The sequence below is a fragment of the Rhea pennata genome, chromosome 4, assembly GCF_028389875.1.
Source record: "Rhea pennata isolate bPtePen1 chromosome 4, bPtePen1.pri, whole genome shotgun sequence".
NCBI lineage: Eukaryota > Metazoa > Chordata > Aves > Rheiformes > Rheidae > Rhea > Rhea pennata.
In genome coordinates, this window is record NC_084666.1 from 51464374 (window position 1) to 51490272 (window position 25899).

At 39.7% G+C, this 25899-nt stretch overlaps 1 protein-coding gene across 1 annotated transcript in view; it reads left to right on the forward strand.

Annotated features, from left to right (window-relative positions):
• RNF150 (ring finger protein 150) overlaps positions 1–25899 on the forward strand; it is a 126464-nt gene that overhangs the window by 72853 nt on the left and 27712 nt on the right. Inside the window, exons 2-6 of the mRNA XM_062573945.1 lie at positions 1801–2051; positions 9779–9850; positions 10286–10368; positions 18073–18169; positions 24633–24843. Coding sequence (XP_062429929.1) covers positions 1801–2051; positions 9779–9850; positions 10286–10368; positions 18073–18169; positions 24633–24843 — 714 coding nt within the window. The remainder of the gene's footprint in view (positions 1–1800; positions 2052–9778; positions 9851–10285; positions 10369–18072; positions 18170–24632; positions 24844–25899) is intronic.

Sequence of the window (25899 nt, forward strand, 5' to 3'; positions counted from 1 at the left end):
TACCTAAAATTCTTTTGATGTAATCAAAGCAGTGATTTCAGCAGTTCATTGACTGGCTTATTCAAAATCAGGGAAACACTATGATGCAAAGTCTCATGAGAGGAAGAATGGCGCAATTCCCAGTTCTACTGCAAGACTTGAGAGGGAAGAGTTCAGATCCCAGCTTTGCAGCAGATTTCTTGTATGAGCAGAAACAGTCTATCACGGCTATTTCAGTACTTCTGATTGATCCAAGCACCCAGCAGAATTTGAAGAAGTCTCTCCGCCACGAGTAGGATTTTCCATTGAATGTGTCTGCTTTAGTATATTTGAAGTCCCACTAGGCAGCTGCAAGGTGATCCCATCCCCGCCTTAGCTAATGTCCCAAAATAGGTGGAGTTCTGTCCTCCTACCACAGTCAAAATACCCCTGCTTCCAGGCAGCCATGGATTTGAGTACTCACTGGTCTATTTCCAGAAACATCTATGATTTCAGCTGAAATTCTGGAACACTTCAGCCTCTCTGACTTCACACACCCGGAGTTCTTACCATTCTTTCTAAATTCCGGTTTGTGATAAGCAAGTTTCTAAATTAAAATATACTTTGTTTGTCTTTAGCAGCTTAGTAGTGTTCTGGGTCTGACCATTGCAAACCATAGCTTAGGCTTGAAAATTGTCCAAACGCCCATTTAATGAGATGGAAGGACAGAATATCCCTAATATTAAACTATAAAGGAATGATAGTTAATTTATAAAGCCAGATGTATTAGGAAGGACATCTAACAAACTGCCCAATCCCAGATAATTTCAGACTATATTTGTCATGTGCATAGGGCACTTACAAGAAATGAAAATGGTATCAGAAGTTTGTAATTAAAGTAAAATAAAAAAGTATGTTCAGAAAGGAGAACTAATAGACTCAAGGAATGATAGATTGGTGGAGGGCCTGCTTTCACAGGATAGTGGCTTCAGAAAGATTGACTGAACTTTAGGAAGTTCCCATCCCCTTTGTGGACACATCTTTTTTTCCCACCAGAGTTGTTTTGATGTGTATCTTTGTGGGACCATGCTGTAAACTGTGTCCATTAGCTGATCTGGCTGTAGTAACTTTTTTGCAGATTAAAAAGGTGCTGTTGGTTTTAGACTTGCATCCATTTGTGAGTCCAGCTGTGCCAGCACAGCTTCCCAGGCATTCGCCTGGGCTCCAGGGAGAGGGAGGCCTGCTGTGACACTCAGGCCAGTGCAAACAGCCAGGCATGGTGTGAGCTGGGAACCTCTTGAGTGGCTGTTGTCCCTGGAGCCTTGTCCCATCAGCGAGCTGACAGGAGGGAAGGGACATTTTAACATGTTCTGCCTGAAACCAGGTGAGGCTCTGACATTGAAAGAATCTCTGGTTGAAATGAGTGAATTTGGAGGGGCTTCTCTGGCCAACTCAGGACCCTGCAAAATGGACTATTAGAAGTGTATATATGGGATGTTGGAGGGAAAGATGCTGACTACGGCACCTCTGCATTTCTGCAGGGGTTACATCAATATCCTCTAGATACACCTCAACAGTACTGGAAAACTGTGTTTGTGTCAACACAGGAAACGCATTTTACTTATCTCACCAAGATTAGTGTACAGAAACACACTGTGTAACTAGTTCTAGTTGAAACCATCAACAAATTTGTCAGACTTACCTCTTGATGAAAATCAACAGAAAAAGGAGTGTTTCTGATCACTGTTTTGCATTTTTTGCCATGCCGTGTCCTCTTGTCATTTCTTGCGTGGCAGTCACCCTTTTTTACTTAAGTTGCCTTTTCTCCCTCCTGTATGACAGGTCTGGAAGATGTTGTAGCAATAATGATTCCTGAACCCAAAGGAAAAGAGATAGTGAGCCTCCTGGAGAGGAATATTACTGTGATGATGTACATAACAATTGGAACGCGCAACTTGCAGAAGTACGTCAGCCGTACCTCCGTGGTGTTCGTCTCTATCTCCTTCATTGTGTTGATGATCATCTCACTGGCGTGGCTGGTTTTCTATTATATTCAGCGATTCCGCTATGCAAATGCCAGAGACAGAAATCAGGTGAGCAGTGCTTCAATGGGTGTTTATGTTTCTGAAAGAATTTCCTTGGGATTCAGACTGAAATAAGTTTTAAAGTAGTTTGTGGAAAATATGAATGTGTGACAAGAAAAAACAACGAAGAGTAAAAAGAATGGAGATCTAGAAGTGCCAGTATCTGAGAAAAGCCAAGGCTTGTGGCAAGGTAGATGATATTCAGAAAAAAAAAGAAAAGAATAAGTATGTAGTGTATATCTTATGGCTTTATTTCCCCATTCAAAATACACAAGAAATAACCAGAAAGATGATAATGTTTCTTAGCAAAAAGATTCCCATGGTACACAGAGCTGAGTGATATAGAAATGTGTTTAAATTAATTAATGACCTTGAGAGCTAAATGATAAATAAAAAACAGTGAGGTAAGTGAACATATGTATGTGAAGCAAGGTATGTGATGTAAAGCAAAGAGAGAAAAAAGAATAGGAAGTGTTTTCATTTTAAAGCTTCTCCTGAATGGTCTTGGGCTTGAAAGTGAAATAGATGCCCCTATACATTTGACAGTGATCACAGAACATGTAAGCACTGTAATGATAGCCAGTATTATTGAACCATTGCTTTTCTTTTCAACATCTTGTGCAAAACCCCTGAAAGAGGGGTACAGCACAGGACAGCAACCAACGGCATCATGTGGAGTGGGAAGTTTTGCAGTGGGTTATAAGATCTGACATCCTCTGGATTTATAAAGCATCATGCATCTTTATGGTAGTTCAGCAGTGATTAATAATAATCATGATTCTACATTTCATTCTAATGGTACAGTGGAGAGCGTTATCGGTGTATGAAATATGAGGAAATACATAACCATTTTACTGCAGGAAAAAAAGACACTAGAAGTCACAGAGATGATTCTCCATCATTAATAAATTGTCTGAGAAGGGGTTGCCTTGCCTGGAAAGTTAAAACTGAACCTTAATAATCATTTGATTGTAGAGAAAAATATTGTCACACTATAATGCATACTTGGTTTATAGGGATCCCTCATCCACCATTAAAATTCAGACATCCTCTGTGTTAGAGAGCAGCTGCTGTATATTTACAGACAGAAATAATATATTTTCCTTTTAAATATACAGCATGAGATTTTAGATAGTAAGAATGTAACTATCTCAGCTGGAATTTGCACATCACTGGCAGCACATTTGCTGTGACTGTAGTGGCAGTGATAATTTTTAGATGCCTTGGCTGCAAAAGCACATGTGTGCCTAACTGACGTATGTGAGTACCGTAAGCGTGCTTTCAATCAAGTAATTATACAGGCAAATAAGTAGTGTAAATTTACATACATAAACATGAAACCTAGCAAAATAAGAAGCTCACTTCAGGTAATATGCTGTAGTTTTTAACTGATAGGTTTATGTAGTCAAGCAGATTTCCTTTTCAGTATTTTCTTCCCAGCTTTTGAATGAGACTAATGTGTGTACAAACAATTGTCCTGTACAGAGGTTTTAATAACCCTGTTCTTAATAGTAGTTCTCTTCTTGAGAAGTATAGGAAAACACTTCATAAGAAATTATCACTATTTTTTTGCCAAACTCTTAATAAAGTTATGGAGCTAACTATAATTTCTTTATGTACTTTCTTCAACCTGGTCTGCCTGACCTCTCCTCTAATTTATTAGTTCTAATTTTTCTGATGAAAAGTGTTAGTGATAAATATATGAACAAAGCTTGACTAGCTGTGTTAATGAGCTTTACGATTTTTTAGTCCTGGCTATGCAATATACTAATGTAGGTATGTAGGTAGCTGTCAGAAGAGCTCATCTTGCTCTTGTCATTACTATAAAGGTTATCTCTGTTTCCCCTAAAGTTCTGCTTGCTTTTTCTTTGACAAATTTGCATGTAGTGCAAGGATGGAATCACAAAGTTCTGTTGCTATCCTAGATATTCTGATATGTAAAAGAGAAATAGTTTGTGTTACTTTGCTGGCATATAGTTTAGAAAGCTGTTCTTTTGTCATTGTGCTCAGAAGCTTTGGCAATTATAACCTGCATGCGAGTCTGTCTGCATGAAGGTAGTGTGCTTCCTTGTTGGAAAGCTGTGTTGTAAGCACCTTCATTGCTGGCAGACGTCAGGAGAGATGTTTCCTTTCATTTGTGTTTGATGTACTCCAGATAAACTCTATCTGAGGGGTAAAGTTGAAATGTTTGGATAAACAGAGCTTCAGATGAAGAGGGAGCCAGCTGGCCAATTTAGAGAAAGTGCTATCAGTTCCTGCCTTAGAGTACAATAAAATCTAACTTTGTGAACTGGCTGCTTTGCTCTGTAAGTGTTAAAAACTATGACTTATTTATTAGAGTCCAGTTAAAAAGAGAATTCAGTTAAACTCATTTTGACATCTAAATGGTTTAAAATCCCACACTTTTAAAACAAGGGCTTAACCTACACTTACTTCTGTTAACCTCTGTCATGCATATCCTTTCTAGCTAGCTGATAAACTGGTCACTGCTAGGAGCGATTCAGCCTGGCTCTCTGCAGAAGAAGCCTTAGCTTCTGGGCATCATGCTGAGAGAAGAGCATGAAGAGGCTGACTGCAAAATAAGACTGGAAAAAAGTTATCTCTAAGCAGGGGTGATGTTGCAGTATTATAGGAAAGCAAGATTTCTGAACATCTTTCCTTGGTCACTGTAACAGGTCTTCTTCCAAGCTGACTCACTGCAAAATAAGTCTTCCTTTCCTGACCAAGGTTGCGTCCTTTTGCCAACCCTCCTAACCACCTCTGTCCACTTGTCCTTTTGTATATGGTGATCCTCCTTTTCAGGTCCATTTCTCTTCTTACACACAGGGTAGGTTGCAAATCAGTCTGTAATCCCAAAAAGAACAAATTTAATTATCTATCCAGAAACAAGGAGTTCAGTTAGTAAGACAGACAGCTAGCAAGACTGGAGAATCTCCTATTATCAGGACCCTGCTGATGTGAATACATATCAGCTAGCCAGTTGGCTTTTTCTAGAGGCTTTTCTATACATCCACTCAAATTTTGCATGCTTATTACCAAATAAAAAGAGAAATAGAGAGGCAGTTAGTCTGGATGCCTGGTCCCTGCAGGCACTACCATGCCTTACTGTCTCTACCTACCTCCCAGGGTCTCCCTCTCTGCCCAGCCCCAGGCCCCCATTTCAGTCCAGCCCAGCGCTGTCAGTGCCTGCCCTGTGATACTGTAGCAGTGCCGGGCTCCAGCCCCACCACAGTCCTGCGTAGCCATGGGCCCCACTGCCCCCAGCCTGTGGGCTAACCACCCAGCCTTAGCTTGACCCCATTCCCATGGCTTTGCCCAGCCATCACGCAACTGGATCTGACCCCAGTTACCCTCAGCAGGCCTGATCCCAACCTGCAGGCTAACTACTCAGCCTGGCCCAGTCACTATGGATGTACTTGGCAGTTGCTGGACCTGCAGATTGACTTCCTTTGAGCTTGATCTTGAACCTGCCCCATCATCATGCTATTGTCTTATGATCTGGACTCTTAGTTGGACCTGGCCACTATCTCCAGGTCTGTCCTGCTTGCTTTGCTTGAGTGCTGTGGGGTGGGCCCTGGCTGTGAGGCCATGCCCTGCTGGCTATGTTATCCCACTCGGCTCTGGGCTCCCCATCCCTTAGGGAGCAGCCAGCCCTTGTTATGCCCTGATACTGGGATCATTTCCCATGACGCCCCAGTAAGATAAAATCTGGACATACACCTTACACATCTTATGCCACCACCACTCTCCTCGTGTGCAAAATCCAGGTGCACGGCCCAGAAAGGAGACACAGCCACCCCAGCTAAGTGCCTGGTTGAGATGAGTGATGAGCCAGGATTGCAAGACTTCCCACTGAATGTCTTTACCTGTTTGTCTAGGCATGAACTTTCGGAGCCCAAAACTGTTTTCGAGTATGGGCTTGTGGCCCATTAGTTAGAGTTTCCTATGGTCAAGGAAGCTATGATTAGAATTCAATTTTGATTTTACTACATTTCATTTTTAAGAGTATCTCTAACACAAATTACTCTGTGGTGCATTTGAAGGTAGATGATAAGTAGTAATATTCTCTTTGGTTGAAAATATAAGTTGTTCTCTACTTTTCTCACCAAATAAGATAGCCGGGAGGTGGGTGGTTGCCTTGATAATGTGCCCTTTTTAAATGAAGAAGTTTAATACGTATAAGGAAAGCACAGGCAATCTGCTTCATCAGCAGCTTGTTCCTGGTGCCCTGAGTAGCCTTCCTGAAGATGAGAGAGTTTCTCTGTCAAATACTCTGAAAATTGTTTGCATCAAGAGACATTGGATTCTAAGACTAATTAAAAGCTGTCTGCAATTATAAAACAAACTAAGTCCTGGAAATAATTCAGCAAAATGTGATTGCTGTCTGAGCCCTGTAAGAGCCAGGACATAGGGTTTTGGGGGTTTTGTTTTTTTAAAAATCCTGTCAGTATGTCAGATTTAGTATTTCACCAGTAATACTAGAATTCTTTCTGTCAGCTGTGAGATAGGAAGATGGAGAGGAAAAGATATTTAAGTTACAGATCAATTGACAAGATTTCTTGAGTGTCGTTTCTTCCCATTGATTTCTTAGTAGGAAGAAGTTACTATAAAATCATTTTGAAACCAAGTAGGCTCCATGAGTTTTGCAGAATAGTTGAGGCCAAAGGCAGTCATCTCACTGGGGCTGAGAAAGGTCTTGTGTGTCCTGTGTCAATCTCTAGGGAAGGATCTAGTTTAATGCATGACTGGCAGTGTGTATGGGCCCGCCAATGCTCTGGTGGGCTTGAATGAGAGTTTGGGCTATTGAAGAGAGGCACTGTCTTCAAAGCTGTCTTAGGAAGGGTTCCTTAATGAAAGAGTCTGCAAATGTGATCTGTGGGACAGGCGATGCATCTGATACCTGAACTGATGGTGTACTTCGTTCTGCATGAGGTACAAGGCAACCTCTTCCCTGTAGAGGTGATAGTTTAGTAAGATCATTAAGACAGAAGCATTTACAATTATTTCTCTTCCACAATGTCTACTGTCATTTACTTCTTCAGGAACTGACAAATGATGCTTTCCATACTACTGTCTTTTGGTTTTAACTAGTATCACTGTCTCCACAAGACTATTGCATCTGATACCCTTAACTCTTTCCAGTCCAGTACCGAATGTCACATGCTAATGAGATTATAGGATTTATGATTACCAATCTCTAAGCCTCGCTTTAAACCCTTGAGCTATTGTAATTCCTCTTCTCTTTTAGGGGCATTGATTGATTAGTTATGGCATGAATTTCATTCAAATAGTAGAATCCTTTGAATGTACTACTTCACTCTAGAATATTCCCATTTTTTCAAAAACTAAATATTGCTCATTTCCATTTAAATCATGAACTTGTCTATTTAAGATAGATAAGAGAAAGCAAACATGAAAACAAGCAGATCAAAGTTATACATGAGCCTTTAATCTTGTCCTTTCCCCTTGAAGATTGTGCAAAAAATAGCTGAAACATTTCATTAGTTTAAGTAATAATAACGATAAAAAGGAATTCCTGAAACAGGACATAATGTCTCTTGTCTTGCTGTATATTATCAGCCTGTCTTTGATTTACATTAAAGAAACAAATAGCTGGCAAGAAATGTTTCCAGCTCTTGCCTGATCCTTTTATTCAAGGCAGATTGTGAGAAAAATGTACCACAGATAGGATGTTGTGTAATATACATGTAATAATTATAGTTGAAAGCTTGTATGTAAACTTTATATGATAGCCAAGATAATTTTCACCTCTTAAGCTAGATCTGAATTTGCACCCTGCTTTTAGTATTGCGTGGATTTTGTCACTCTTCTATGTCTTTCCAATCCAGTAAGTTTACTTTCTAAATTAAATTTGGTTATTTTAATTGAATCAGAAGAACAAAGTGGTAATTTATTAATCATACCTGTATGATGATTCGGTCCCAATTTACAGGCTACATCCAGCTTCTTTCCATTTTTGACTTCAAGCTCTTGCCTCTCCAGCTGGAATCCCTTCCTGCTGACGGGGCCCTTTGAACTCCAGCACATTCGATATTCTGGGCTGAAAAGTTGAATGTCTTCTGAGTCACTGGTGCTCCTGAGTCTCCCTCCTAACAGCACATGGCTATAACAGCTGTGGTGGATGGGGAAGGAAGGGGGGGGGAGGGTTGAAGAGAAGAGATTAAGTCATTTACTGATGGAAAATTGGGATTCTCTAAGAGATCCATAAGCTACTGTAAAAATTGTAAGAATACCTTAGAGTAGGTGTTATTGCATGATCTTGTACGACATCAACAAATTGGAGAGAGCCCAGAGGAGGGCCATCAACATGGTCTGGGGACAGGAGCACATGATGTAGGAGGACTTGTGGATGGAGCTTGGATTGTTAAGCCAGGAAAAAAGAAAGCTACGAGGGATCTGACTGCAGTCTTCAGCTGTTTCAGAGGTGGACTCAAATTCTCAGAAGTGCACAGAGAAGGGACAAGGTAATGACCACAGTTGCAACAAGGGAAATTTATATCTGTTTGGATATTAAAAAAAAAAAAATCACTGTAGGAGTAGTGAAGCACTAGAACAGGTTATTCAGAGAGACTATGAAATCTCCATTCTTGGAGATATGCAGAACTTGACTGGGCACAGCCATGAGCTCTGACTAAAGCTGACCTGGCCTTGAGTAGCAGATGGGAGTACCAGACCATTCAAAGTCCTTTCCAGACTGTGCTTCTATCTCCAGATAGCGTCACTGTTGGGTTAGCACAGGTGAACAGCAAGTCCATGGAGTGATGGTACAGGCACAAGCACAGTAGCATGGGGTGCAGAGGTTGCTGAGCTGTGATTCTGGGGACTAACGCAAACTGGTCCCAACCTCTTGCAAGAAGCAGGTGTCTCCGTGATTAGCTGTTGAGAACAGAGTGTTTTGCATCAAGCTGTTATTGCATTCTGTAATCCTAACTGACTGTGATGCTGCCAACACAGTAACAGTGTCCTGGGAATATGGGAGAACTCTCAGAAATGTCACATGGTAAGCAATTCACGGTCCACTGGAGAGAAAGATGGAAAGGAAAAGAAAATGTAAATGATTATGTGTGGATAGGATATGACAGCAGGACTATATAGTGATTTCCCTGTACGAAACAGCAGATTCTTTAGTCTCGTTTTTATACCGTGTGTTACTCATGTAAAGTAGGCAAATTCTGTATTGCAGGAAAACAGAGAAGAAGATTCATATTTTTCGTTTGAGTTGTCAAACACCTCAATTTCAGTACTAAAATGCTGGGGATCATGAACTGTTCCTGGAACAATATAAGAATAGAAACCAGAAGTCCTGAGTCAAGTGTTCACTCCTCTTACCAGCCCAGGGTTCACTTAGTAATGTTTTTTTTACAAGTGTAATTAAAAAAGAGAGAGGCATTCAAATAGTTAACATATATATTGCTACTCAATAGAATAGTAAAAATGCTGTAGTGTAGCGTGTAGTCTCCATTTGAACTGCATAACAGTAGCTTTGCTTCATCAGCCATGGGTAACCAATGAACCTAGAATACTGTGTGCTTTTTCTTAATAAAAGCCTGCTGCTTCCCACACTGATCTGACTGACCTCATCTGTTTATATTTATGCAACCTTTCCCTGTTTCATGTGCAGTTGCTTCAGATTATTAAAAAGTCTAAAAAAAAAAAAAGTGATGATTTCTGCATGAAGAGATACTTGTTGCTTAAGAGCAAATTTTGTATTACAGCGCCGGCTTGGAGATGCTGCAAAGAAAGCAATCAGCAAGCTGCAAGTCAGAACAATCAGGAAAGGTGATAAGGTAATTTTTCAGATTGCTCATTACAAAATGGATCTGTGCACTGAGGATTCCATCAGACCATCAGAATAATGAGGCAGAAAAGAAATGATGACTGCTTTATAAGCTAGTTTGTGTCCTCCAGGCAGGGGAGGACACAAATACTGCTAAGCAATTTATAGATAGAATGGAGCAATGGCAGAAAGAGGTAAAATTACATAAGAATGTAACAAGTCCTGAAAGTACAAATATGCTGACTAAATCTGCATACCTGCATGCCTCGCTGGGCAAGCATCCAGTTGGATGCATGTGGAAAGTCTGACTTGCTTGTCTTCAGGTGTATTATTATATTTACAACATACATCAGTGACCCTTTCACTTTGTCACATAAGCTCTTTTATGAAGAGATTAGCTGACAAAATCAAAGAATGAAAATGATGAATGTTCTCTTTCCTGTAGGAAACTGAGCCAGACTTTGATAACTGTGCTGTTTGTATTGAAGGCTACAAGCCCAATGATGTTGTCAGAATCTTACCTTGCAGGTAAGTTAGCTCTGATCTATCAAGATCTCTGCCTATCTTGATAGATTCTCTTCTCTAAATAGCACTCTGATGAGATGACTTGAGAGTTTAATAGGAGTGAGGGGAGTTGGGAGAGGTGATTGTTTTGATGTACTCCAAGTCCATTCTGTAGAGATACCTGAAATGTCTTTTTTTTTCTTTTTGAAGTGAGAGTGATATTAGTGGGGGTGAGAGCCATTTAGCCTGAGAACCTGAGTTTAGCATGATAGTCAGAAATCTTGTTTGATCTGAATTTTTGGCTAAATCAGAGGATGCTAGCTGTGCTGAGTTCTCTGGCAACAAGAACAGTTCTCTGTTTTCTTAGGATAGTAGTGCCAGAAACTTTTTAGTGTGGAGAGAGTTATATGTCTGTACGTAAGACTTTGTAGTTCAAGACTGCAAGCTGCCATGTCTGGATATATAACAAAGTCTTCAATAGGATTTTTAAACTAAAGGGCTTGATTCCTCTATTCCTCCCACTGTTTTTTTGTTGTTGTTGTTGTTTGTTTTTGTTTTTGTTTACCAGTTTAGTATAACTGACTTAGAAGACTTTACTCCTGAATTCAAGGCGAGCACTGGGCACAACAGTCATAGGGCCAGGGCAGTCTATCTGCTCTGCATGGAACCACTTCTGTTATCCTGTGCTATGACCAGATGCTGGGAAAGGCATGACTTCTATCAGAAAAACAACCAAAACCGGAGATATGATGAGTAGAAACAGGAAAGCAAAAAGGGAATGTGACAAAGACCATGTTTTTTGTTGCTTCAGTGAAAATATTGCCAGGCAGGTGAGACATGGAGCTGACAAGAAGACCTTTGAGGGTTGTTCTTTCTCTTTTTTTCCCCTTCATATGAACGTGTGCTGTGCAGCACATGTGCTCACAGTGACATGACACAGGAGCACAGCTTCTTGCCATCCATAACAGCTATATTCTTCTCTCTGTGCCACTGTATTGCCACATGTGGAATGTTAGCTAGTGTGTGATTTCTCTAGGGAGATCAGTTTCTTCAGAAATTTTGTAGGAATGCTAATTCTCTTGAAAGAGCAAACACAAGTGTTTGACTTCGTTAGAAACATGAATCTCAAGTGCTGTATGTACAGAGCATAGATTATTTAGAGACTTTTTTTTTCTGCTGCAGACATGTTCACTGGCTTGAGAAACTGAAATATTTGTTTCTTTTCTATCTTGTTCCCTAGAAGATATTTGAATGCTGTAAGCTGTCCACTTCTGTTCATTCTTGTGACTCATTAAATCTGTTTACTGCTGTCACTAAACAGCAAACAGAAAAGCAAAAGATAAATCAGAAATTTGACCTATTATATACCCCACAATGACAAATTGCATATGAATTGTTTTCTACAAACAGACACAAATGCGTTTCTTCATGAGGCAGAAACACAGAAAAATTAGAAATTACAAGAAAATACAGAGTTTGGTTTGACATCAAGCCTGTTTTCATAGAAGCATGATAAAATCTAGAAATTTTGCACTAGACTGGCAGACTGACTAAACTGACAGAAGGTTTTTGAAGGTAGCTGTACAAAAACAAAAATAGTACATCTAAGCTACTGCTTTCACTTGTGTTTTATTTCATAAATTAATGAGTCTGCAGTCAGACTTTGTCATGCACAGTCTGGAGTAAAGCTCGGTAAATAGGAAACACATAGTTAACAGGTAATGTTCAGTTTTTGGCTGGCTTAAAAGGTCATCTAGAAAATGACTCATACTGAAAGGTTACCAGCAGCAGATCTGTCTTGTAAAATACCCACTGTTTGAGCCTAAGAGGTTTTGAATTATAAAAACTAAAATAACTTTCCTAAGCAGCTACTTCACAACCCCTGGCTTTCCTGCTATGCAAATTGTGAGGGTAGTAGCTTACACATTTGTATGAGTTTGGAGTTTCAAAACAGGAAATAGTAGTTATGAGTCTTTCTACTGTTTCTACTGTTGTCAGGCTCTTGTCCTTCCAAAAAAAAGGGGGGGGGAAAGGGATTAATTAGTGCGGTAGTATTTCGTCAGTTCTTACAAAGCCCACTCCATGACACCAGAACTAGCTGTCCTTACTTTTTTTATCTAGGAAGTGCTCAAGATGTAGGACTTCTTACCTGAAAAGCCAAATATTCCCCAAGAACTGCACATGAGACTGCTTTATATTGCAGGCAGGACTGGGAAAACCATGGCTAGCAGATAAACTCCATAGAAAGTCCTCATATATTGTGAGATTTCTCTTTAGGACTGCTGGAGCTACTACTCAGAAACTGGTACCAAAAATCCACTGGCCAATATTTTAGTGGATGAAGTCTGAAGTCATACAGTTAGATGTTTGGTAGTACTTAGAGCATTTCCCCAGATGTTCTCTTTTACTGTTGGTAGAGAACAAGCTCTGGGATGGCTTATTGTGTATGCCACACTGGAGACTTTCAGGAGAATTCCACTTAACTTAACTTTCTTCCTCCCCTTCCTCTTAACAAGCCAACTTCCACAGCTGAGTTTATTAACAAGTTTCACTCTACAAAGTTCATGAATTAAATAAATGCATACTGACACTGACATTGCATTTGATGGTAAACTAAGTGCTGTCTTGCAGCTCGTTTTATATGTAATGGTGGCAAGCATCACTGAAGTTATCTTTGAGGACACTGACACGGCATCAAATGTAACCAAGTTCATTGTTCCCAGAACGGCATCTCTTGTTACAGACCTAATTCCTTGTCTTCCATTTCTAGCTTTATATTTTCTGACTCATCTTTGAAAAAGTTACTGGTACTGCTGCACCCTTTATCTGCCTTTTATTAACCCTTTTATTTGTCCTGCTGTCCAGAATCACCTTCCACACAGAGTGGCAAGATGGTTCTTTCAGCCTCATCTCAGCTGAGAACTTTTATATTTCTTCATTACCTCCTTTTCTGGTTGTTCTATTTCTATCAACAGTAAATGCTCTTTCTGACTTCATTCCAACTCGCATCCCTCCTCGAACCTTCAATCCATCAGCAATTGTGATTTTGTAGAGTGCTCCACTTCTTCCTTCTTTTTTTGTTAGTCTCCCATGAAAATCATTTCATCACCGTACTTCTTCCCTTTGGTTCCTTCCTTCCCACTTACCCTCATCTTTGTCTTCCTTTGTCCTTCCTTCTTCTTCCTCAAAAATAAATAATAATACCTCAAATGCCCAACCTGCTTGTTGGATACTAAAGTGCCAACCAGTCTCTTACCAGCCCCCTTCTCAATCCTCTGCTGCAGCCCGATGTCCAGTTCAGGCAACTGAATCTTTTACTCAGGATCCCTAGAAATGTAGCTTTCTTTCAGCTTTTGTCTCTTTTTTTTTCTTCACTCATGCTTTTTTGTGAGAAAAAAATACGTGAAAGCTAGGTTTGTTTGCCTGCAGTCCTGAAAGTTGGGACTAGGAATAGAATAGTTTGTAGTAGGAGGGGATTCTGATAGGAGGAGAATAGTTTCTCTCAATGCAGAGAAAAGTCTTTCAAAACTGTTGGCAAACTGAAAGCTTTAACATAGCTTTATAATAATCAATTTTTTGTTATAGAATTGAGCTGAGTCTGAAATGAATTTTTTTGTTGTATGTTTAGCAATGCAGCTTTAAATAAAAAGTTGAATTTAAAATATATATATATATGTATGAAGCGGATTCTCTTGGGTAACAGTAAATGAAATTTTCTAGGATTTTGAGATTCTTCTTCTTTCTTTGGACTCTGTGAGCTTTACACAAACTTGTGAGATCCCAGGATCACAGAATAATGCTGAGAAAGGTTCCAGGAGGCCACTACATCTGGAAATGCAAGGGGGCATGCTATGCATATGTCATTCTTGGGAGTTATTTGTCAAACATGCTCAGCAGCCTCCAAGAGTGAAGATTGTGCAGATTCCTCCCCAATTTCTTGCAGTGCTTAGCTATCCTGATTGTGATGAAGTTTCTCCTGTTGCCTAATTTGATTCTCACTTGCTGCAGTTTAAACACGTCATTGTGTCTCCTCTGCCTAGGAGGTGTTAAGAGCAGTTTATTTCCATTTTCTTTTTGGAAGCCTTTGTCTTTTATGAAGACATCTCATCTGACATCTCATTATGACGCATCTCATCCTCTCTCCTCTCTCCTTCCTCTCTCCAAAATGATAAATTATAGATCTTCTGAGAAACTTTTCAGCCAATCCAAACAATAGTTTTCAACATAGTTTTGCATGCATGCAGTTGCACACAACAGAATCATTTTTTTCTAGCTATGAATTTTATTGTCAAAGTCAGAGTCCAAGCCTGTATTTGAAACATCTTTCTTGCTGTCTCTGTGTAGGGATCACTTCTTCTGAATTCATCCATGCCTCCTTTACCATGTCCTTCCTTTAAAACTCACATGAACCAGAAGTGCGGAGGGAAAGGGATTTTTGCAGTTGACCTTGTCTTTGTCTAAACACGTAACTGTGCAATATTGTAGTTGCCCTCTCATATTATCTTCTTTTGGCCCTTACTTTGTTTGGATTTAGATGGTGAACTTTGTAGTACATTGATAGTCAGTTTTTTGAAAGTCATAAGTGTACATATAGTGCTATGGCTAATGAAGAATAAAATAAACCTTCGAATCCAAATCTACAAAGCCTGGCACCTAGCTTACCTGCACAAGTTGTTTGCGTATTCACAAATAGATATTTTGAGCCCTCTAATTACATACTTTGATACAAGAATTTAAAAATACAAGTCTATCTAATTTTCAATAACATTCCTTTTTTTCTAGATTTCTAGCTAATAATCAAGATCCTTTGACTGCACATGTTAAATTTAAAATTAATAGAGCCATAATACACTATGCTAATTTCATATTAGAAAGTACAAAGTGATAGGATCTATCATGTGTTTAAATTACTCAGCATTTCTTTTGGAATACTGTCCTTTGAAAACAACTTTAGAAACAGCTATATTTTAGATAAATGTCTTTAAAGCATGGAAATTGCAGGTTCTTGATGGTTAGCAAACATTATGAAATGCTGTAATATAAGCCACAACTTGACTGAGGCTTGAAAGCTTGAATTTGAAAACAAAGGGAGATTTTCAAGTCTGCAATGAAGAGGCTTGACAGAAGTTGCATATTTTTTATCACAAATAGATTTTGGCAGTTCATTTTTCAAGGCCATAAAAAATATCTCAGTGTACTGATTATTTTGGCCCAAATGTGCTTCGAATGTTGGTAGTCAAACGTATTTATGTATGGATTTGGGTGTATAATTAAAGAAAACAACTCCCTATCAAGATTTTTGTAGTTATTTCAAACAGCTGAAAAGCAAGACACTGGCTTTCAGTACTCTGCAGGAATTAACACACTCAAGGAATTCTGTTACTAAGAGTTTGAAATGTAAAATTGCACATGCCTGATGACTGTCTCATTGTGCCTTCATATGTTCAAAATGCTTGTCTGATGATGTGCTGAATATATCCCTGCTGAGACAGAACGAAGGGAGAGTTAGGACACAGACTGATTTGAGGCATTGCATTTTTTATTCAGTAAGGCAAGTGTTTTTGAAGAAGAGTTGTGAACTTTAGTAGCCTTAGTAAAGTAGTGGCTTAAACTTCCAGTATCACAATACTTCACTTGTGTTCATCATGTTGACATACAGGATCAGGTGGGGTCTGCCGAAGTTTGCTGTAACAGCCAGCTGATATAATTAGACTGGGTCAAACTTCCAAGAACACATTTGCCCTTTCCCATAGTTCTGTGAAGTCAGCCCAAGCACAGGAATACTACAACTCACCTTGTAGCTTTGATTCACAAAGGATCCATTTCTTCTGGAAGTAGGAAGAAAAATATTGAAGTGAAAAGAATAACAGTTTCTGAGATATCACATAGTTTTGGCTTTGAATTTCTAGTGCTTTTTAGGACTGAAGCCAGATAGTATGTGAGTCGATATCACTTGAGTAAGAGCCAGGGTTACAAATCGATAATAATGAAAATGCATCTCAGTGTCTTCCATCAAGTCGAATGGTTGTATGTATCTTGCTATGTGAGAGAGGCTGCCTTTTAAGCACTGTGACAGGATACAGCAACTGACCTATTCAGCTGCGTGCCCACCACTTCAATTTTTAAAATTATTTTGGTACCTTGAAAGTGATTCTAGCTTTCTCAAGAACAGTGTTTCCTAGTGGAGGCCAGTACATGATCAGTTATATGCCCACCCGAGTTGGAGCTCAAGGCTGTTGCTGGCAGCACAAACCTGTCATTACGTGCTGGTTTTGTATGGCGTGCTGTACAAGCCATACAAATGGGTCACGGACAGCACAGGGAAGCAGATGCTGGAGATTGCTCAGATGTCAAAGTTCAAGCATATTGAAATCTGATTTTAAGGCTTTGCCTATTGGAATGTGGGACACCTGTTGCAAGCCTTAGAAAGAAAAGTAAAGCTGATCTATAACTTGTGCCAAAACAAGCAAATCAGTGTTTGTTTGTACCTTTTTGGTGCAAAATTGTGTATACTGATCCTCCTATTTCAGTATAAAAGTACCTTCTTTCAGTTTTGCCTAAATTATTCATTGTTGAAATAAGATTTTTAGGAAGGCAAATTTGTTTTCAAACACCTACACACCAATGTCGTGTTTGAAGCTATGAGTATGGTAGGTAGGCAGGTAGTTTCCCTCCTGTTCTTCAGGAGCGGAGCTGGGCCAGGACAAAGAGTCACAAGCAACAAAGTTGCAGAGCACATTCAGGAAGAGAGCAGGCTTGTTACATGCAAGATAAATCAACAGGGCCCATCCATGTCACTTGCAAATTAAGAAAAAAAGAAAGTATGAAGAGAAGGGAAATTTACCACCTTCTGTTCCCTGGTGCTCTACTCAACAGCATTTCTTAAATCCCACACTCTGCAGCAGGGACCATTTCTGTATTCTGCAGCACTCATCCTCTAAAATCACAGTGTAACAGAATAGGCTTACAGGAGAAAACAGAGCTGTCAGTCAAATATGCACATAAATATCTCTATATTCAATCTCAGTTTGTGTCAGGCAAAGTTAGACAAGAAGCTTTCAGTTCCTCTGACTGCAGCCATGGAGCTCAGGTAGTTGTCTAATAGTCACTGACTGTAGGAATAGCAATTTTAAGCCCTTCAGGGCTAAAAATATTTGGAAGCTCACTCTGATGAGCATCTTCTGAGGAGCAAGAGGGTAAGAGAGAATGCTTTAAGAACCATCATCCTCATATTTTTTAACTGAATAAATGAAAAGTAGTGCTTATTTGTATTTAACTTGCTTTTCTGCATCCTTAGAAATAATAGGAGACCCCCAATGGTTTCACGTTTAAATTATCTGTAATCAGGTTTGTCTGTAGGACTGTCAAGAAATACTACTGTGATTTGACCTTTTCCAGCAAGAAGATATTGTTCGTTGACAACCTTTAACATTTAAAAAGTATGGGCTGCAAACTGCATACTTTTTTCTGATTTTCTAATTGTGTACATGTCTTCTTTCCCAAACTCAGCTGAGGAATGGTGTGGTGTGCACGTGTGTTTGAGTTGCTACAGAAGTCATTATAAAGTCTTGTCTGCATATGGTCTTGTCATCCTTGCAGAGGTCACAGACTGCACTGTTTGAAATGCTTGCACTTTACAGAATTCAGAAGAAGCTTCTGGTACTGGCTAAGAAGAGGTAAATTGTGCTGTGGTAGATTTGAATTAAAATATCCTGTTTCTCATTGCAGGCATCTTTTTCACAAGTCCTGTGTAGACCCCTGGCTTCTAGACCATCGTACCTGCCCTATGTGTAAAATGAATATTCTAAAAGCTCTAGGGATTCCGGTAAGCACCTTGCAGAGCAGCCCAGTAAGGGGCAGAGAGAAAACACCGGCCTCATGGGTTTATCCCCAATTCTTCCTCCGGTTCTCTGTCTGTTTCTGTCCTACGCTTCTTGCCATGTTATATTGCTTTATATAGGGGAAGACAAGCTGAAATATCTGACTCTAACTGTCTCTCTGCACCCCACTTCAGTTAGCAAGGAAGTGTGTATGGAGTGGGGCTGGGTGTTAGGATTTACGTGTCTGTCGCTGCCTGATTTGTAGAGGTGGGTATTCTTTAATAGTGTTTTGGTGGATTTACGTATTTTTTTCAAATGGCTTTTATTTGTGTTTTAAATCAGGACTAGATTTATTTTTTAATTATGGTCTCTATTAACTTCTCAACGGAGAAGGTCTACAAATAAAATATTTTGATATATACTAGTCTGGGACAGTTAATTGCTCATTTTAGTGAGTCATATCTCTTTCCTGTCAGATTAATCTCAACGTTTATGTATAGCAAGCTCTGTACTCCCAATTTCAATTAGGAGTCATTTTTCCAATACCTAAACATGTGGTGGACCACATGATATATAGAAATTGCTAGGCTGTTTGTTACTTGGTACATTCAGATGTGGTTAGAATCTGCCAAAACAATTCATCTTTCTAGGTTGTATGTTTACATTCAGATAGCACATGTCCTGTCTACCGTACAGTTTCTAAAGACAGTTATCACAAAGATCAGGGTCTTCTCCAGGAAGAAGTGAGTCACTTTCTCACAATCTATAAAGCTTACCATGTGATAGAAAAGTTCAGTACTGAAACATTGATGGTTGGTGTGTTAACGGGTGCTGTAAATACCCTCCCCAATTACAGTTGATGTTACACCTGCTTACATATGAAAGAGTTATGTATAGTAAAATAGATCATTGAACATCTTAGGGCAGATGTTGTGTCCATTCCCCAGATGCAGCAGTTCATTGTCATGGAGACGTGGAAGCCAAACAGCCTTGCTGCAGATGAGGTTTCATAGCAAGTGATTAAGTTTGTTTTTATGGAAGTAGGCAGGTATGGTAATCAACAGCATAGTCCAGCTAAAAATATACACTGTGAAAAATGAATATTGTGGTTACTCTAAGGTAATACACCATTATGGTTGGATCACTTCTTCCTGCTGTATATGTATATTGTCTTTGAAATATTAAAAGATACAGTTGTTAAGTCAGTATTTCAGCTGTTAGGAAAGGCCAAAATTAAGGCTATCTCTGCTATTCTATGTTACTGCACCCAGCCTTAAAAACACACGTTTTTCCACAGGTTCCATTGTCTCAGTATTTTGACACCTGCTGTCCTTATCTAGTATATGGTTTCATGACTTTCTTCTGCGCTGTGCAATACCATGTGGTTCCTGCACTCAGTCCAGTCCGTTTCCTCTTGGGCTTTTTGCACCAGTGGAGGAGTCAAGCAGCTCATTAACATGCTGCTCATCCAGCTACATAACTAAGAGATAGACAAAACTGACCTTCACTGTTTGGAGCCTGCAGTGAGCTGTTAAGGTCTTTCCAGAATGGTTAGTGCTATCAGCCACAGAACGTGGTGCTCACTGACCTCTCTGACGGCTGCTGAAGGCTGAGCATGTTGGCAAATCTGCCTCAAGTTGTCTGAGATTGGTACATTGAGGAAAGGAAAAACAACATGCTCAGAGGCCATGTGTGAAGGCTTTGGCTTACATGACTGGCTTTATTAAATACGAACACCTCTGTGGTGGCAAGTGTAGAACCTAATTGCCAGGAACAGTGAAAGGCATCACTTTCAATTACCTCAGCCATCCTTTCCCTTCTTACAGTTCCCTGGCTTGTTCCCTCTATACCGTGTAGCTTTTGCCTAGAAAGGGTATCCCTCTGCTTCCCTCACTGAGAGTTTTCCACTTGGAGTTTCTAGGAAATAATTGTATGTGATCATGTAATTAAAAGTACTGTCATAACTGATACAGACAACTGGGTCAAGTTAAGATTTCAAAGTCAGCCTTAGTATTGGTCTTCTGAACATCCAAGCACATGACTTTTAGTGTTAATGTTCTGCCAGCAAAGGATTTATTTTATTAATTTCTGTGAAAATTCCCTAGGTTTCTAAGACAGCAAACTGAAAACAGTCTGCTCCATCATTTGGAGAGAGCATACTGGCTCCCACTCGCATGGGACACTGATTAGGTTCACAGAGGCAGAGCTGCGTGTCAGAGCTTTACCCCTTGAGGTCAATGGTTGCAATAGGAGCCGTTGTCTTGGGAAGCTGTGAGCAGATGATATTCCTCTTGTGAAGGTCCCCCTGGCTGACAGCAAAGGAAACTAAAGTCTGAGAGTGTCTGGGAGCTTACGGGTTAAAAATTCTTATATTGCTGTGAGTTTCTACTCCTCTTCCGTTTTCTTTGCTTTCTGTTTCTAAAGTCCTCCTTAACTCCTGCTTCTCTCTCCTACCTCGTCCCCTATGCCTGCTTCTCTGCAGTGTAACCCCGCCACACACCTAACCTCTATCCTTTTGAGCTGCTGTCCTCTGTCCCTGCCCATGTGCCCATTCCCTGCTCAGCTTATGGACTTTGTTCTCCGCAGTTGCAGAAAATACAAGTCCTCATTCTTCTCCTTGCTGTGTTTGGGTGCTGGCTGTGGGAAGCAGAGAAGTGGCCATCTGTCCTGTGTTGTGGTTTCCGGTGTCACAGCAAGCTTTCCAATAGCACAGAAAGTCCTGTTCTCTTCAGAGAGTGTAGCCATCAGTCTCTGATACGGCATCAATCTCTATCAGCTCATGTGAACTGATGTTTTCAGAGGCTCTAGCCTGATGTCAGCAGACTGTTGTGGGAAAAGACATTTCCCTAGAAGAAGCTGCAGAGCTCTAGGGCTTCTCAGTGAATAGTGGCAAATGTTTCTGCAGAGTGGATAAAGCAAAATGCCATTCCCTAACCGCATTCTTAAGTCATGTTGAACCATCTTAACTGAAATTTCCACACACAGAAAAGAAGCCTCAGGCAGGTAGGCTTCTCTGATGAGAAACTTGAATGCAAATTTGCCAAAATCCTCTCTGTTTTTTATAGTGGGAAGAGCAAGGAAATCTTAGCATAGGCAGGGCTAGTGTAGTTTGTTTCTCCCAGCAGCATGTTTGTCTTATGGTTGATACTGAAGAGCTGGCTTGTGTGACTGTGGATATATTGTGCTTCATTTAGCAGCAAGGCTCAAGATTTTCCAAGAAATGATTGGTTAAAACCCCCGAAATTTAAATGTTCAATTCAGTTCATATGTAGACTCTCCATTCACTTTGTAACAAAGACTTTAAATATTATCTGCCATAAAACAAGATTCCTGAGGCTGCAGTGCAGCCAAAATGACTGCATGGATTTTCACAGTAGCTGAGCACCCTAACGATCCAGCTATTCACTGTGGTACCCTGCAGCTCCAGATGATTATTAACCAAACATCTATCAGCAAACATTTGGCATAACCTTTTCCATTGTTTCTTTGCGGGTGAATCCAGCTCACAGAGTTTATTTCTTTCGGCCATAATATTTGAAGTGAATTATCTGTGAAAGTGTCTTTCAGTGTCGAAGAGCTACTTTGCTATTGGCATGATCGTATCAAATTAAATAATTTTCCCCTGCTTCTCCCTCTTCTCTGCAAATATCTGCTGGATACGCAGACAGCTGCATTTTTGGCAGCAGATTGGATGACTTGGAGCTATTCACTAAGAGCTTTAGCCAAGCCCTCAGAAGTCAATACAAAGACTTCCCTTGACTTTAGTGGAATTGTGCCCTCAAAGCACTTGCATGCAGGGAATCAGTGAAACCAATATAATTAAACTTCCCAAATGTATCTGGGTCACTCTGAGAGTGAAAACCATAATATATACTTTTTCAATCAATATTTCATATCATTAGTTATATAGTATGCAGCTTTGGGGTTTTTTTTCCAACTAAAATAATTTGAGAATGAAGAGATTAATTATACTAAATGATGCAATTTTTACATCTTTAATGTTTGTTTAGTTTGATTTTCAATTATAATCCTATTTCTAAAGGTTTAAAAGTTAGTGATAAAACTCCATTCTAGGAATGACTGGAAACAGAGTTTCCAGAGTTGTCTGTCCTGACTGGACAGACCTCTGATCCCTTGGAAAAAAAAATACATATATATATATATATATATATGTATATATATATAAAAGAGTAGAAAAGAGAAAGGAGAGCTTTCTTCTTTAAGATATACTGCTCTCAAAGACAAATTTAACTTAAAATAAAATTCTGAAGGCATCTGTCATAAGAGCTAAAGGTGAGAGGAAAAGTGATAGGTTTAATGAATAATTAGCTTAGAAAATTACCAGTTCATCAGATTTCATTATATCCTGGTATAGTTCAATGTACCTTTATCCCAACCCTGAGGAAGGCTTGTGGATTAGATTGTAGCAAGACAATGAGAATTCTGATTTTTATGCCAAACCTTGGTTTGCAGATACAAGTCCCCTGAGCATTGTTTAAAATGCTGGTCTTTTTCATTAGAAATAATTGTGAAAAAATATTTATGAGGTGGAAACAGTCAGATGGAGAATTTATGGGAAAAAATAAAATATACTACATTGCTGGTTCTGTAAAACACTTCAGCATATGCTAGCTTTCTATGCCTGAGTTCAAAAGGATTACTCAAGTGCTTAAAGCTCAGCTTGTGTTTAAGTCCTTTGCTCTATCAAAGTATAAGGACATGTTTTGCTTAGTTTCTAGGTGCCTGCCGTTGGAGATAGGCAGCTAGTGAGATTTTCAGAAATGCCATAGCCAGTGAGACACCTAAGCACAGGAGGGTACCTCTCTAACCTCCAGACACTGGATTTCCAGTCCAGCAGCTTAAGCCTTCTGTCCATTGAATGGTGGGTGGCAGGAATGGAGAAGGGGTGATTCATACCACTTACCTTAGGGTGGGATAAGTCACGTGGCAGAATTGCCTTAGTCCGTTGAAGTTAGAGGAAGCCTAAGTGACTGATCGAAATGAGCTGTCTAACCTTTGGATAATAAAGATGAGTGGGAACAACTTAATTTTATGTGCCCCTAACATAACAAGCTCTCTGCACAACTGCTTAGCCAACTCTACTTTGTCGAGCTTGAAATCAGGTTCAACCTTGCTAAGCCTATCTGTCATTTCAGAAGCCTTGCTCCCTTGCACACAGCATCCTCATTTCTGAATTAGCCTTATTTTTGTTACAGTATTCTACAACTTCAAAACCCAGTTCCTGAAATAGTTATACAAACAAATTTTTTCCATGCCTTGGGAAGAACTGGACCTGGTTCTACCAGTAAATGACACAGGAAGCTGCTGCTGCTTAGAGGGAAGAGAACTTTTTCACTCATGGTTGCCACTGATGATTTTGGGTAGTTCCACAGAAATCACTGCTTTATGATTGGGAGCACCAGACTTAGAACAGGCCCAGAGAGATCAAAGGTAGAATCTAGTTTGACTGCTTCAAATGCTTGGTTTGGATGTAACTCACTGGACAAATAATCTCTGCCTTCCAGGGCACACTGGAATTCCCAGTGCCAAGAACATTGTGCAGAAGGTGGGCGCCACAGTCATTCCCCTACTTCTCAATTAGCTCCACAGAAATACAGACACCTGACTAAAAGAGCTTGGCTCATTCTGTAGGGGTAGCTGTGTTCAGCATATAATTGAGAGGGAAAAGTGCCTAAATTATATGGACTGGAGCCCATCCTTGATCTCTCTGGATCACAAAGCAAGAAAGACTGTGGACTGAATAAAACTCTTCAAATTCCCTTTATAGATTCTTTATTTCTTTTCTCATCATTTTATTTTGCAGGAAATACAGCATTAGCAAAGCATAGGTCTTTGATGTTTAAATACTTGTCTTCTCTTATCGACAGCTTTAGCTTCTGTTCTTGCACCTCACACACAGATGCACCCACAGGCAGTTACTGTGAATTCCTGATCCTGAAAACTCTGATATGAGCTCTACAAAAACATATTTAGGGAAAGCAATGAATGTGATAATCATTCCCCTTCAGCTACTGTCTGTGTTTACATTCCTGATCTGAGTCGGCGATCTGCCTGTGTTGAGCAGATCACATCAGTAAATCAACTTCTTCACTTCGCACTCTCCTAAAACCTTTAAAAAGTATTAATAAAGATAGTTAGATATTTTTGGTTACAGTGTTTCATACTAAACACTTCCACTGCATACTTTGGGTCTCTCCTACAACAAATTCTATTAAGAGGACTTAAGTACATAAAAACAAGCAAATTCAAGCAAACAAGCAAATTCCAAAATTCATTAGGTGTTACCAATTGCAGTACTTATTCAAAAGCAGTCCCATGGGAATCCACAGAATGACAATAGCAGCAGTGAGTGTAAGGGAAATTGAAAAAGCTTTAAAAAGTGGATTCAAGTAGATTAAATATGTCTATCAGATGAAAGCACAGATTTCTTCTTTTTCTTCCCTTCAGCCAAATGCAGATTGCATAGATGATATACCTCCAGATTTGGAAGCGTCCATAGGAGGACCACCAACAAACCAGATAACGGGAGCTAGCGATATAACAGTCAACGAGAGCTCTGTAGCCCTGGATCCCCCAGTCCGAACTGTGGGAGTACTACAAGTCATCCAAGACGCAGACTCCTTTCCTCAGGTTGGAGAGGGTAACTTCACCACAAGCAGTAAGTTCCTCTTTCTGGTACAACTTGCACTGAAAGAAATGTGTAGAAACCTGAATCACAAACCAATCTTTAGAAGGAGAAAAATGGCTTTTAAGGGCTTTTTTTTTTCCACTGGAGCAGTCCCTTGACTTCAAGCCAGCAGGTATCTACAGGGTAAGTAGATTTAAATATCATGTCATTCTGCTGTGGTGCAGACACTTCCAGCCCCGTGTGCAAATTGGTGTATTACTCCAACTGGTATTCTCTACCTGGACTGAACAAGCTGTTTCAGTAAACACAATGCAATGTAAACTTACAGTCATCTTCAGATCTTGTTTACAGCAAGTGGTCTCGATCATCGTGATAACCTGCTGTGTTTCACCGAGGTTCTTTGCTAAGTAGATTGGTGCATGTTCTTTTCAGCACTGGCCTCAACTTGCCTTCCCTCACTGGACTGCAAGTTATCAAATGGAAGTTGTTATTATAGTAAGTGACACAATCACTTTCATTGCCTTCAGTTAAGAAAAAATAATGTTGAATTCTGTTTTCTTTTTCCTTTATTTTCATATGTCGACTGAAGCTTGACTGGTTGTTTATTCATACTTGAACTTCTCATCTCAGAAGGATTTATTGTCGGAGTTCCTGAACTTGAAAACTTGAGTTAGTGAAGCAACACTGGCAATTTGTACTAAAAGGGATGCTTCCAATGTGTTTTTTCCTACTTAGTTTTCACTTGTTCAAGGAGCACTGTTTGAACAAGTAACTCCCCAAATGTCTGCTTATCTCTCTGTTCCTAGAAATTATATTCTTTGTTGAAAATATGCCTCTGACAGTTTAGAAAGAATAGTTGCCACTTCTTCCAAGTGAGCATTGTACTAGTCTAAAATTCCCAATTTTAGATAAACTAGCAGATAACCACAAAATACATATTTGTTTGGCACCAGCTTGTGTATAAATATTGACAAGAATACTGTAGAAATTCATCAGATATATTTGAAGGGAGGTAGATAAATGTGATAAAATACAGGTTTGGATATGGAATCTGTGCAGCCCATAGAGAAAAATATATTTCAAGCA